The sequence below is a fragment of the Alligator sinensis genome, unplaced genomic scaffold, assembly GCF_000455745.1.
Source record: "Alligator sinensis unplaced genomic scaffold, ASM45574v1 scaffold781_1, whole genome shotgun sequence".
NCBI classification, from domain to species: Eukaryota; Metazoa; Chordata; order Crocodylia; family Alligatoridae; genus Alligator; species Alligator sinensis.
The window spans coordinates 3812323-3824417 of record NW_005841845.1 but is presented as its reverse complement, the minus strand read 5'-3'; the positions used below and the strand labels follow the sequence as shown (position 1 = coordinate 3824417).

Sequence of the window (12095 nt, the reverse complement as noted above, 5' to 3'; positions counted from 1 at the left end):
CGGCGGCGGTGAGCCGCCTGTGCCACGTCGCCTTCCACGTGCCCCGCGGGCAGGGCCTGGCCAGCAACCTGGTGACCAAGTTTCGCTTCCGCCCCGTGGCCGTGCGGGAGACGGCGCGCGCCCGGCAGCTGGCTGTCTGCAAAGGCGCTGCCGTCTTCATCGTCAACGAGAGGCGGGAGGCAGCCCCGTCCTCTGGTCCCACGTGGCCGTGGCCGGGCCCTGGAGCCGGCGACTTCCTGTACGACGTGGACCCCGCGTATGCCGTGAGCACGGCCTGCAACGTGTGCTTCGAGCTGGAGGATGTCCCCGGCGTCTCCCGGCGCCTCCAGGACCGGGGCTGCCGCCTGGCTGTGCCACCCACCGAGGTGACGGACGCCGACGGCTCCGTCACCTACTCCGTGGTGCGGTCCATCGTGGGCAACGTCAGCCACACCCTGCTGGACCGCTCCCGATACGGAGGACCCTTCTTGCCCGGCTTCCACGCGGTGACCGCTGCCCCTGAGGGGCCGCCGGATGGGGCCGAGATCAGCCATGTGGACCACATCACGTACGCCTGCCCCCGGGGCAGCGCACGCACCGTGCTGGACTGGTATGAGAGCTGCTTCGGCTTCCAGCGCTTCCTCCTGCACGGGGCCGAGGATGCAGGCGAAGGCTACGTGATCCGGGGTCGGGGCATGGGGCTGCGGCTCATGGCCCTGCAGGGTGGCCGAGCTGAGCGGGCCCGGCCCGCGGACGGCTGCAAGCTGGTGCTGGCCGAGTCCCTGCCGGAGCAGGGGCAAAACCAGGTGGACACCTTCTTGGAGCAGCACGGCGGGGCCGGCGTCCAGCACATCGGGCTCTACACCACGGACATCGTCTCCACGGCCCGGACCCTGGCAGCGACCGGCGTGCAGTTTGTGGAGCCTCCCCGCACCTACTACAGTGAGGCGGGTAAGACGGAAGAGATCCAGGGGGCTGGACAGGACCCCGGGGCGCTGGCACGGCACGGCATCCTGCTGGACGCGGAGCTGGCTGGGGAGAGCCCTTCAGCCAGGAGGTACTTGATGCAGATCTTCACCAAGCCTTTCTTCCCCGAGGAGACCTTCTTCCTGGAGCTCATCGAGCGCCGGGGGGCCTTGGGCTTCGGGGAGGGCAACATCCGGGCCCTGTGGAAGTCTGTACAGGGCTACATGGACCGGCAGCACTAGGACAACACCACGGCCTCACGAGGGGCCCGTGTTAGGCCAGGCCAGCAGTTCTAGGGGTGCCTTGCGGGTGGCGGGGAGAAGGGGATGGAGGTCTGCAAAGCCCTCGGGCAGTCAGGCCCCTGGCCCGTGGCTTGCTTGTCCTCTTCCCCTCTCCCAGTGCCCAGGGGTCGATCCTTATCCAGTGCCATGGCTCCCACGGAGGCTATAAGTGGGTTGAGGGGCCCTTGGTTCACCCCCCTGGGAAGGCAGAAGGGCGGCTGGGGGGAGCCGACGTTCCCGGGGCCGCTCCAGCTGGGGCTGCACCAATTTCTCACCATTCCTGAGTCATCGGGCGCTCACGGGGCTTTACTGCCCTCTCCACCCAGCCCGTGGGACAGCTCCCGTCTCATGCAGCCTCTAGCAGGGTCCTGAGGCCAGGCCAGAGCAGAGCTCCAGGGAGGCTGATGGCCAGGACGGGGCCCGTCCCTCCCGGGGCCACGGCCGGGGCTAGAAGCTACGTAAACCCTCCAGAGCCCCGTGAGCACCCGCTAGCCGCAGGGCTTCCCCTGGCTGGAGCCTGGAGGACTCCCAGGGCTGCAGAGGGGAAAGCAGGGCCCTGTAACCACACTCCTGCCCCGTCCTCGGGTCTCGGGAGCAGCTCGGCCCCAGCCTTGCCCGAAACAGCACAGCACCGCGCTGCTGTTCCCCAGCCCCCGGGGCAGGAGGGCAGCCCCTGCTCTGCCTTTGCCAGCACACACTCCTGCTCTTTCCTCCCACAGGGAAGACTTACCCCATAAGGGCCAGGAACATGTTGGTTACTTGAATTACTGAATTAAAAGTCAGAAATGCTGCTTTTTCCTGCCCACGAGGAGCTTTCTGTTGCCGGGCTGCATGCAACACACCCCGATTCTTCTGCCAGGGACAGGGAACGGGCATGGTCTGCGCGTCCAGGGGCACTGCGCCCCGCACACAGCGCTGACGGGGGGGGCAATGCAGCAAGTGCAGGAGGTGGCCGCTTGCCCACGGAGCAGTGAATCCCACTACGCTCACGTGGCCCAAGCTGGTTTCTTTGTCCTGCACAGCTCTGCCTGGCCTCAGACCCGTCTCCCACGCTGTTTGCCTGGCTACCTCCACCCTGGCTGGGGTCGGGCATTTCCCTGCTATTTTGCTTCCAGGGCTCAAGGAAGGAGGGAGTCGTATGACGCTGAGTGGAGCCACAAACCTGACTTCTAAACGTCTTAGTAAAAAAAAAGAGGATTTATTAGGAAAACATTGGTAAAAGCAGAGATAAAAGGAACCGGCACCTGGTGCTCCGACCAGCATCTGATATAGCCTTCCAGAGAGCCGGGACTCTACCGCCGGCAGGGCTCTCGCGGGGCTCTCTGGCTGCTGGGAGGAGCAGACGGGCAGTGGGTGGAGATGCAGCTGGCTCCCCGTGGCATCATTTTCCCATCCCTAGGTGCACACAGACCCCACCGTTACCAAGGGGGGAGATGGCAGGGAAGGGTGTTGGCGCCTCACCCTGCAGGAAACATCCTGTTCCGATGACGAGTCCACCCTGCATCCGAGTCAACCACGCGCAGGCTGACCCTCTGGTCTCAGGTTCAGTTTTGAGGGTTTAAAAAAACCCAAAAAACCCAGTTTTTTCCCCTCAATATAAGCCCATAACTATAGACGGGACCCAGCACTCTTGCAAAGTCTAGCAGAAGCATCCAATAAGCCAGGAGAGACTCACGGGACTAAATACCCTAAAAGAATAGTGATGATCTGAAATGGGAATGATACGCTCATCCAGGCTCCTCCGCCGGCAGCCTCAGCCAGCGGGACAATCCCCCAGGGTGCAAGAGGGAGATTTGGTCCGGTCCAGATGTGCAGGGAGCCAGGGACTGACCCAGCAGTGGGCAGCTGGAGCTCCCCAAGCTCGGACTCGGGGTGCTGCTCCAGAAAGAAACCCCACTCGACCTGTCCCCCGCCAGCAGCTCTGCTCCATGGGGGAGCAGGGGTCTCCAGTCCAGGGCCGACAAGCCAGCCTGACATGTCCTGCCGGAGCCTGGAAACCGTCCTGGGGAAGCCCACGGCTTCTCGCCATGAAACGTGAGCACCTCTCACCAGGCCGGAGCTGCTGGCCAAGAGGAGAGGACGTTTCCTTTTCCCTGGGGACGGTCCCTCTTGCTCCGGTTTGAGGCAGCTACAAGGAGGCCCGAGATGCAGGGCCCCGTGCCTCGGTCGTTGTGCCCCCTCCGGGCTCCACGCACCCAGCGCTGTGATCTGCAGCAACGTGGAGCTGGGAGGGGAGCCGGTGTCTGTGGGGAGTCCAGGCTCCCCCCGGCTCCTGGAGCGCAGGGAGGCCAGCCGCACACCAGCCCCTGCCGAACGGGGGACGACACCCCACAGCTTTCACCCCAGGACTCACCGGTGGGGTCCAACCCTGACCGATCCAGCCGGAGACTGCAGTCACTTTGCTTTGAGGAAGGTGTGAAGGGAGAGCTGTCCCCTGGCCAGGCCGCCATCTGCATCCGTGCCCACCTTCACCCGGCCAGGCGGGCGGGGGGCATCCTCGACGGCGGCACCCCGCTTCCGCTTGGAGACCTGGGGGCAGGGTTCAGGGATGGAGGAAAAAGCCAGTCCCCTGCGCTCATGGGACCACGGAGGCAAGGAGTCCCCCAAAACAGCCAGGGCAAACCCTGCCATGCAGCTACTTGGCACCAAGGCCCTACCACTCCCTGGGGGGGAAGGAGTTGCACCTGCCCCTGCTGGAGGAAGGCAAAGCCCCCGCAGACCGAAGGGAAAATCCCTCCCTGACTCCACATGGGGCCCTGGGTCTGCCCCTGAGTGGGAGAGCCAGTCCCCAGCCAGGGACCTCTGGGTTTCTCAGCACCAGCAGCATCGCTGGCACCCCCCAGCGCCTCCCACAAGCGGAGAAAATCCCCTCCTGGCCCCACCTGTGACCCCAAGGTGTGGAGCAAAGTGCTCCAGGAGACTGAATTCGAGTGCCCCAGGGGGAGGGCAGGAGCGCAGGGGCCCGTCAAGGTCTGAGACCCCAGGGGCAGAAGAGGAGATGCCCGGGGGGTCCCAGCAGACAAGTAGTGCCCTGCGCATGGGGGAAGGAAGAGACTCCCCCAGCTCTACCCACGCAGGGCAGGGCTGAGACATGCTGTGCTGTGGTCCCGGACACTGGCCGTGCCCACGCTGAGGTGCTCACCGTGCGGGGCATCTTCTCCTCGCGGCTCTGCCTCTCGCACGCCTGCAGCACCTGCGGGGAGACCAGGGCTGAGCCCACCGGCCGGGGAGGGGAGCCCGCTGGCCCCCACGGCCGCGGGGTGCAGAGCAAGAGACCCTGAGAGGGGAGGGACATGCACGGCTGGGCACCCTGCCCCCAGGTACCTTCTTCATGGCCGTGGAGACAGCGGCTGCCTGGAAATCAGCCTTTGTCACCCACCGGGACGCCGGCAGCTCCGGCTCCTCCTCCCGCTTCACCGGCGCCGCGGCCCTGGGGCCGTCGAGGAGCAGGGAGTACACCACGTACGTCTGGTGGATGTGGGAGAAGACGTGGACGACCTGGGATGCAGAGGGGGCAACGGGGCATTAGCATCTGCAGGGCAGGGGTGGTGGGGAGGGAGGAACCACGAGCGAGCCGAGTTGTGTCTGTTCTCAGCCTTGGGGCAATGAGTGGCAGGACCCGGCTGAGGGACACACGGCACTGGGGCTGAACAGGGAACCCGGGGGCGCTGTAATCAGGGCAATGGAGGATGGAGCAGGTGCAAAAGACCCCACCGGGCTTTCAAAAATCGACCAACACGCCGTGCCAGGCAGCCCAGCGGCAACCTGTCACGACTGCTACCCCCCTCCCAGCACCACCGGGCCCTGGGGCAAGGTCCCACCTGTCCAGGCGCACGTGGCAGCTGCCCCCAGCGGTCAAGGAGGCCAGGTCCACAGGGCACGGCACTGACCCCAGCGCGGACTGACTCACCTCCCCAACGTGCCGCAGGCGTCCTGCTGCAACGGCCGTGCCCGTCTGGGCCCGGACGTGCCCCGCCAGCGCCTCCCTCTGCTGCTTCTCCTTCAGCTCCGGGGCCACGAGCAGGCTGGGGAACTCCCAGAGCCCCGCCAGCAAGCCTGGGGGAGACAAACATTGCAGCCAGCCCCGCGGGTCTCAGCGCCCGAGACGGACGCCCCGTGGCTGCCAGCAGGAACCGCGAGCCTGAAGTCGGCGCCCATTTCTGTTGCTCTCTGCTGGACTCTTTAATTTCCCCACCTCCTCCTCAAAGCACAAGGCCCCAGAGCAGTCCCGGTGTGGCAGGCACTGAATTTAGGGGACGAGACATCTCCCTGCACTTGCAGGGACACTGCCCAGCGTCCTGCTGGCCTGCCTCGCAATGAGGAAGGGGCTTTGCTTCTCTGCAGAAAGGAGCCGCCCCCCCTTCAGCTCTCAGCATCGGACCCCGGTACCTGAGCTGGGTCTCTGCACAATCAGGAACTCCGGCTCCCCGCGGCGGCCGCTCCTCTCCAGCACGCACGTGGCCGTCCGCTCCGCCCGGGGCTGCTTCTTGGCGGCTTTCCTGGGGAAGTTGGCCACCCTGAGGCTGCCATCCCATGGCTCCAAGGCAGGGGGGCACAAGGGGCAGCTCCCCGAGGCACCGGCGGCTGCAGATGTGAGAGCAGCCCTGGGTCAGCCCGTGACCCCTGCACCGCTTCCCTGCTGGCGAGCACCCACCGCCCGCTGTCAGTGCACCTTGCTCTGGCAGCCGACAATTTGGACCCCAGACGGGGACCTCGGCCAGCCCGGGCAGACTGCGGGGCGAGACCCCGCCGAGGCTGCCCTGCCTCCTCCCGCCGTGCCTAGAGCTCAACCCCAGTGCTCTGCCCGTGGAAACCCACCTCTACGAGACCCTGAAGCTGCCCCATTGCCCTGCCTGGCTCCAGCACACGGGCGGTCCCTGCAAGACCACTGCCCGCACCCAGATAGGACCCTGCAGAGGGTGAGCAAAGGGGCACAAGCAGCTTCCTCCCCATGGGGCGACCGCGTTCCCGCACTTACCGCACTCCTCGATGTCAGGCTCTGGGGGGCAGCTGGAGGGGGCTTTTCCCAGCAGTCTCCTGGAGGCAACTTCCAGCTCCTTCTCCACCTGTGCACGGAGACGGGGTCAGCGACGGGGCGGTGGGTGCACTCATCCCAGCTCCCCGCCCCCACGGAGCTGGCGGCTCCATGGGGAGTGCGGTGTGGGCGGCCCCCTGCCATCGTGCCCTGCAACGGCGTGACCCTGGCTTGCCCCCGATGGGAACGGGCCTGGGCACTGGTGCTGGCTCCAGAGCCCAATCCAGTCCACAGACAGGCCTACAAGGGATGGGGCAGGCAGAACCAGGCTAGACGCTGCCCTGGGGATGATGCAGCCCCAGGGTGAGATTGCCCGGCCCCTACAGCCATTCCCCGCAGGCATCGGTCCCTGCTGCTGACGGGGGCCCCGAGCCCGGCAGGAAGGCAGGTCTGTGTTCGTGGCGTCGCAGGGCCAGAGGGGACCTCAGGGCTCAGCAAGTCGCAGCTCCATTAGGCAGGGAGGGAAACGACCCCACAAGGCAAAGGGACTTGCCCAGGGCCATGAAGGAAGCCTGTGGCAGAGCTGCCCCCTCAACCACGTGCAAGGCCGAACCCTCCGCATGGGCTGGGCCCGGACCTACCCTGCGCTGCGCCCAGCAGTGCGGCCGCACGGGGCACTCCGCGCACAGCGGGGCCTTAGGAGAGCACACGGTCGCCCCCAGCTCCATCAGCGCCTGGTTGAAGTCTCCGGGCCGGGCCCGATCCACCAGCGTGTGGGCCAGGCCCCTGCAAGGGAACGGCGGCAGGAGTGGGTGTGGGCGGCCTGGCGAAGGAGCGAGCGACAGGGACAAGAGCAGCCGCCCTGCCCCAGCCGTCCCCGGATCAGCGGGGGCTCAGCCCACAGCCTGAGACCCCTACAAGCCCCACCTCAGTCCCCCCGACCAGGCTGGTGCATTTGTGCTGTGAACGTTGCTGGGACAGGAGCCAGCACCGTGCCGCCCAACATGCCCCGTCACCCCTCGCCTCTTTGAACAAGGTGCAGCTCCTACCAGAGGTGCTCGGTGACGGGTGGGCTGCTGGTGTCGGCGCCGAGGCATCGCAGGCGGCACAGGACCCGCGTCACGTTCCCGTCCACCACGCCCGTGGCCTGGCGCGACACAGACGGGCAGCGGTTACCGGGCAGGCTTCCACGCTCCGGGCACCTGGGCCGGCTCGTGTCCCTCTGGGGTGAGGAGCGAGGCCAGGCCTGCCGCAAGCAGGCAAGAAGGCCAGGCTGGGGCTGGGCACGGACACCCCAGACCCAGGCTGTGGCACGAGGCCTCCTCTCGGCGCCCGGTGCCCCTTGGAGAGCCTGGCGGGTCCTGCAGACGTCGCACCCAACAGAAAGGCCCGGGCACCAGGGCAGGCAACCGGCAAGCAGGAGGTGCCGGTTCCCAACAAGAACCAGAACAGCCGCCCATGGGGCCCCAATCCCCAGCCGCGGTCGCACCCGGGCAGCGCTCTCATCACCTGCCCGTAGGAGATGGAGGCGATGGCGCCTGCTGTGTATCTCCCCACTCCTGGCAGCAGCTTCTGCAGCTCCTCAGCCGTCCGGGGCATCCGACCTGCCAGCTCGGAAACCACCTGGGGGGCAGGAGGGACTCGGTGAGACAGCAGGTCAGGATGCCTGACTCGAGGAGGGGGCAACTGAGAGCCCAGCTGCAACTCCCAGTGACCCCCCGGTGACAGAGCAGAGGGACCGAGGTGCTGGGCTTCCCCTGGGAGCCACTGGCAAGAGGAAATACCCCCCACAGGGTAACTCCCCCACCCTGGGTACCTTGCGAGCTCCTTCCTGCAGCCGCTTCCCCCGCGAGTAGTAGCCGAGGCCGGCCCACAGCGCGTTCACTTCCTGTCCCAAAAGAGCGCGAGGCATTACGGGGCTGAGAGACCAAGAGCAGCACTCGCACCCGCTCCTCCAGGACTCACCTCCAGCGACGCGTCGGCGAGCGCCTGCAGCGTCGGCCATTTCTGCGGGCAAAGGAAGCAGGGTGCTGTTACGGGAGGAGAGCCGGGCAGGGGCCGTGCAGGGGACCCGGGGCAGGCGGGCAGCTCACCTGCATCCAGCGCGTGTAGTAGTCCATCACCGTGGCCACCTGCGTCTGCTGCAGCATGACCTCCGACACCCACACTGCGGGCAGAGGGAGCAACATCGTCGCAGGGGCCCACGAGGCACCGTCTCCTCGTGCCATGTCCCTGCCCGCCCCGGGGGACTGGGGGGGAGCAGAGATTCCCAGGGCCTGGCCTACAGCTACCGTATTCACCCAAATCCAAAACAGCTTCAAATTTAAGATGACCCCCTGCCGGGATGAGGCTCTAGATGCTGACAATTCAGACACACGTTCGAATTCCCCCATGTCTAGAATCAAGTTATCGGAGGGTCACCTTAAACTATAGCACGGAAAGCAGCGGGGGGTCATGTGGCCTGTTCCCTGCCACCTGCATCCCCCCGTCAGCGTGGCCCCCCAGAGAGGGGCAGAGGTGGCAGGGAGCAAAGGCTGCAAGGGGCAGGTGAGTAGTGGGGGGAAAGAGGCACCTTGAACTCCAACCCCAAGCAGGGGGTTGGGGTCAGAGCTCCCCCGGCACTCGAATCCAAGACAAGGGACATGTTGAACGGGGGGAATACCTTGTCTTGGACTCAAGTAAATACGGTACCTACACATGCACACGCGCGTGGGCAGGGGCATGTATCTGAGGCAGGCTCAGCACCGGGGCCGTGAAGTGTGCCCCAAGCACCTGCCTGTTCCCTCAGGCTGCTGCCGTGCTTCAGACCAAGCCACAGACCCGCAGGGCTCAGGCGCAGGTGGGCACGTACGGGCTGGCCTCTGAAGAGGCCGCAGCGGGCTGTTTGCTGCGGGAGGGTTTGGAAGGGGATGTGACCAAGTCCACAGCGCGGCTGCTGTCCCCCACCCCGAGCTAAGGATCATCCCGCCACACGCCAGCACGTCCCGGTAATCAGAGAAGAGAAGCCTCTGGGGACAACCCAGGCTTCACGCCGTCTCACCTGAATATGCTCTTCTGTCCACGTCCGGTTCACTCTCGGCCTGCAAGGAGAGAGGAGGAACAAGAGAGTCCGTATCTCAGGGTGAATAAACACCTCTCTGCAGCCTGGGAACCTCGAACCAGACAGCTGGACCCAGGATCTCCTGCCACAGGAGGACGCGGCACTGACTGGAAACACACCGGAAAACCAGCACGTCTGGTTTCAGGACTGGCCAGAAAGCCAATCTGTCTGCAGCTCCACGGCCGCCCCGAGGACGTGGCCCTGTCCCTTTGCCCCACAGAGAACCCAAGCCCTGACCCCGTCCTGCATTACCAGTCTCCTCCAGGGAAGGTCCCGCTTGCATCTGTCATACCAGGCGAGCAAGGACGTCCGAAAGGCCTCGATCTCGGCTGTGTCGACGAAAAGATGGAAGGCAGACGGCTGGGCAGGCGCTGGACAGCTCGCTCCTGCGCACACGCACAGAGATGCCAGTTAGGATCAGGGGCCACTGGCTAAAGGGACGGACGGGGAAGTGGGGAAGGAAGGAAAGAGACTTTCCATCTGCCTGGAGAGACCACGAGGACGAAGAAGGCAGCCGCCACAGCAGCAGCGGTGCCACTTGTGAGAGAAGAGTGCTCGAGCCAGGCAGGGGTCTGAGAAGGCAGGGAGCTGAGCTCCCCCGTGGGTGTTAAAGCAAGGCTGTCGAACTCATCCAGCCCAACAAGTGTCATGGGAACAGTTCATGGGCCGGTCGGGTGCCGCAGGCTGGATCAGGCACAGACGCTCCTCCCCCTGCCCCAGCCCCGCATCCTGGATCCAACATGCACGGCACCCAATCCGGGGCTCCACTGGGCACTTGTCTGCCGCTGCGGCAAGATCCCCCGTTGCACCCAGCATCAAGGAAAAGTCTGCAGGCTGGATGACCCCGCTCTGCAGGCCAGATCCAGCACGTATGCTTGAAACCAGCAGGTAGGACGTTTTAAGCTAACACAAGGCAGCTCTTGATCACCCAGAGAGGCATTAAAGGGGGGACTCGTTGCCACCAGATGTGGGGGAACGTGAGAAACCAGCCAGATTCACAAAGAGATCAGACCCGTGCTGGAGGAAAGGGGCATCGGGAGCTATCGAGCACGGGAGTGAGGGGCACGGCCTCTGCATCAGCCCTTCGCTGCTGGAGGCTGCAAGGGGGAGAGGAACGGGGGGGAAACCCTGCTTGGACCCAGTTGCTTTCCCTCCAGCCTCCGCTCGGCGCTGCGGTGCAACAGGACGCCGGGCAAGACGGACCTGGGGTCTGACCCAGTCCACAGCAGCTCTTATGTTCTCATGAGAACAGGGAATTCGGGGCCAAGCCAGATGGATGCTTCACAGGAGCTGAACTAACCAAGCCAGCGTCACTCGCAGGCGAGCTCTGCTGCTATTTGCCGAAAAGGCGACAAGGACACGCTTGAAAGCTGAACAATAAGAGCCGGGAGGAGCCGACTGACTCCAACGGCACCGCAACCTCAACCAAGCAGCAGCCTGCTTCTGGGGGAGGCGTCTCCCTGCCCCCCGGAGCAGAGAGGAGAGGAATCGCACCCTGCTCCCTCCTGCGGAAAGACCTGCTGCCTCCGCGGGCGGGTCTGTGGCTCAAGGACCGGACTCTTTGGTCACCTCCAGACGCATCCTAGAGGTCAGCCTCCAACGGAGGGGTTGCCGGCGGCCTGCGTTTGCTGGCGTCCCAGCCCAGCCCCTCCAGTGCTTCCCGGTGCGTCACCTCTCTGGGGCGCCGTCGTCTCCCTGCACCTGCCGGATGATCGCTTCGCTGGCCCCGTGCCCGGCTGCGGCCTGCGCCCGATGCCAGCAGCGGCTGCTCGGAGTCTGCCCATGGTCTGGCTGGGGGCAAGGGGAGGCAGGTGTTAGCAGACGTGGGAGCCCCCCGGGGAACAGCAGTGACACGCAGCTGCCTCCCAGGCACCGTGGACCACGCACCACAGACCAGCCACCATGCACCGGGGACTGTGGACCATGCACCCTGGTCCGTGGACCGCACTGGAGACCATGCACCATGGACCTCGCACTATGGACCACGCACCATGCACCGCATGCTGTGGACCACGCACTGTGGACCGTGCACGATGAACCATGCACCGCACACTGCGGACTGGAGGCTGTGGACCATGCACCGTGGTCTATGGACCACACACCACAGACCATGCACTGTGGACCGGACCGCGCGCTGAAAGGCTAGCAGCCTCCGGGCCCCGCATGCCCCGACGCGATTCCCATTCCCCCTTTACCCGCACGCTGGATTTTCCCGGGGAAACACTTCCGTGTCGCGGGGACCAATCAGAGCTTCCCTCCCCGCTGAACAGGAGCCAATCAGAACGAGCGCCGGAAGGGCGGAAGAGGCGGGCGGACCAGATCTCTTTCCGAGGTGAGGTAAGGGCGGGATTAGCGGCGCGCTCACCAATCAGCGCTCCTGACAGGCGGACCGGCGGGCCAGCCACCAATCAAAGCACCAGATTCCTCCCCGCCCTCCAGCCACGAGGCCCCCGCGGGGGCTGCCGGAGGCAAGCGCCTGTCGCGAAGGGGCACTTGCGCGGACAGCCCCGACGCGACGGCAGAAAGGAAGGACCCCCATCGGCGTACCCCGGAAGTGGCAGCATGGCGGCAGCCTGAGCGCAGCGGCGCCTCTGAGGGCCCTCGTGCGGGGCAGGGTGTTATCCCGCGCACGACCTGAGCCCCACACGTGCGTCCCGGGCCGGGCGAGCTTGGCGGGACGATGCCCGGCTGGCGGGTGCCGGTGGTGGACGTCCAGAACGACAACTTCAAGGAGCTGTGGCCCTCCATGCTGCTGGCCGTGCGCACCTCCAGCTTCGTGGCCGTGGACACGGTG

At 65.7% G+C, this 12095-nt stretch overlaps 3 protein-coding genes across 6 annotated transcripts in view; 2 read left to right on the top strand and 1 right to left on the bottom strand.

Annotated features, from left to right (window-relative positions):
• Positions 1-2: 2 nt before the first annotated feature.
• HPDL (4-hydroxyphenylpyruvate dioxygenase like) lies at positions 3-2018 on the top strand (the record flags this gene model as incomplete). Its single annotated transcript, XM_014521049.2, has 1 exon — positions 3-2018. A coding segment is annotated over one exon (1185 nt), but the record flags the coding sequence as incomplete, so codon positions are not given.
• A 386-nt stretch (positions 2019-2404) lies between these two features.
• On the bottom strand, positions 2405-11755 carry MUTYH (mutY DNA glycosylase). 4 transcript variants are annotated; one of them, XM_006015788.3, is made up of 17 exons: positions 11292-11751; positions 10974-11092; positions 9554-9687; positions 9242-9281; positions 8295-8368; positions 8167-8208; positions 8018-8089; positions 7711-7824; positions 7251-7348; positions 6843-6987; positions 6205-6292; positions 5616-5810; positions 5137-5282; positions 4551-4724; positions 4369-4419; positions 3580-3755; positions 2405-2621 (listed from the first exon to the last, which is right to left on the bottom strand). In XM_006015788.3, exons 1-16 carry the CDS (start codon positions 11411-11413, stop codon positions 3621-3623), a joined length of 1749 nt encoding a protein of 582 aa, XP_006015850.1. In that variant the 5' UTR covers positions 11414-11751; the 3' UTR covers positions 2405-2621; positions 3580-3620. The 4 variants fall into 4 exon arrangements, with proteins under 4 accessions (XP_006015850.1, XP_025062470.1, XP_025062476.1 ...); XM_025206685.1 differs by lacking the exons at positions 2405-2621; positions 3580-3755 and having other exon boundaries at positions 3763-4419; positions 11292-11755; XM_025206691.1 differs by lacking the exons at positions 2405-2621; positions 3580-3755 and having other exon boundaries at positions 3763-4419; positions 10974-11088; positions 11292-11755.
• Positions 11756-11981: 226 nt separating this feature from the next.
• Positions 11982-12095, top strand: part of TOE1 (target of EGR1, exonuclease) — a 4507-nt gene continuing 4393 nt past the window's right edge. The window contains exon 1 of the mRNA XM_006015787.3: positions 11982-12092. Coding sequence (XP_006015849.1) covers positions 11982-12092 — 111 coding nt within the window. The remainder of the gene's footprint in view (positions 12093-12095) is intronic.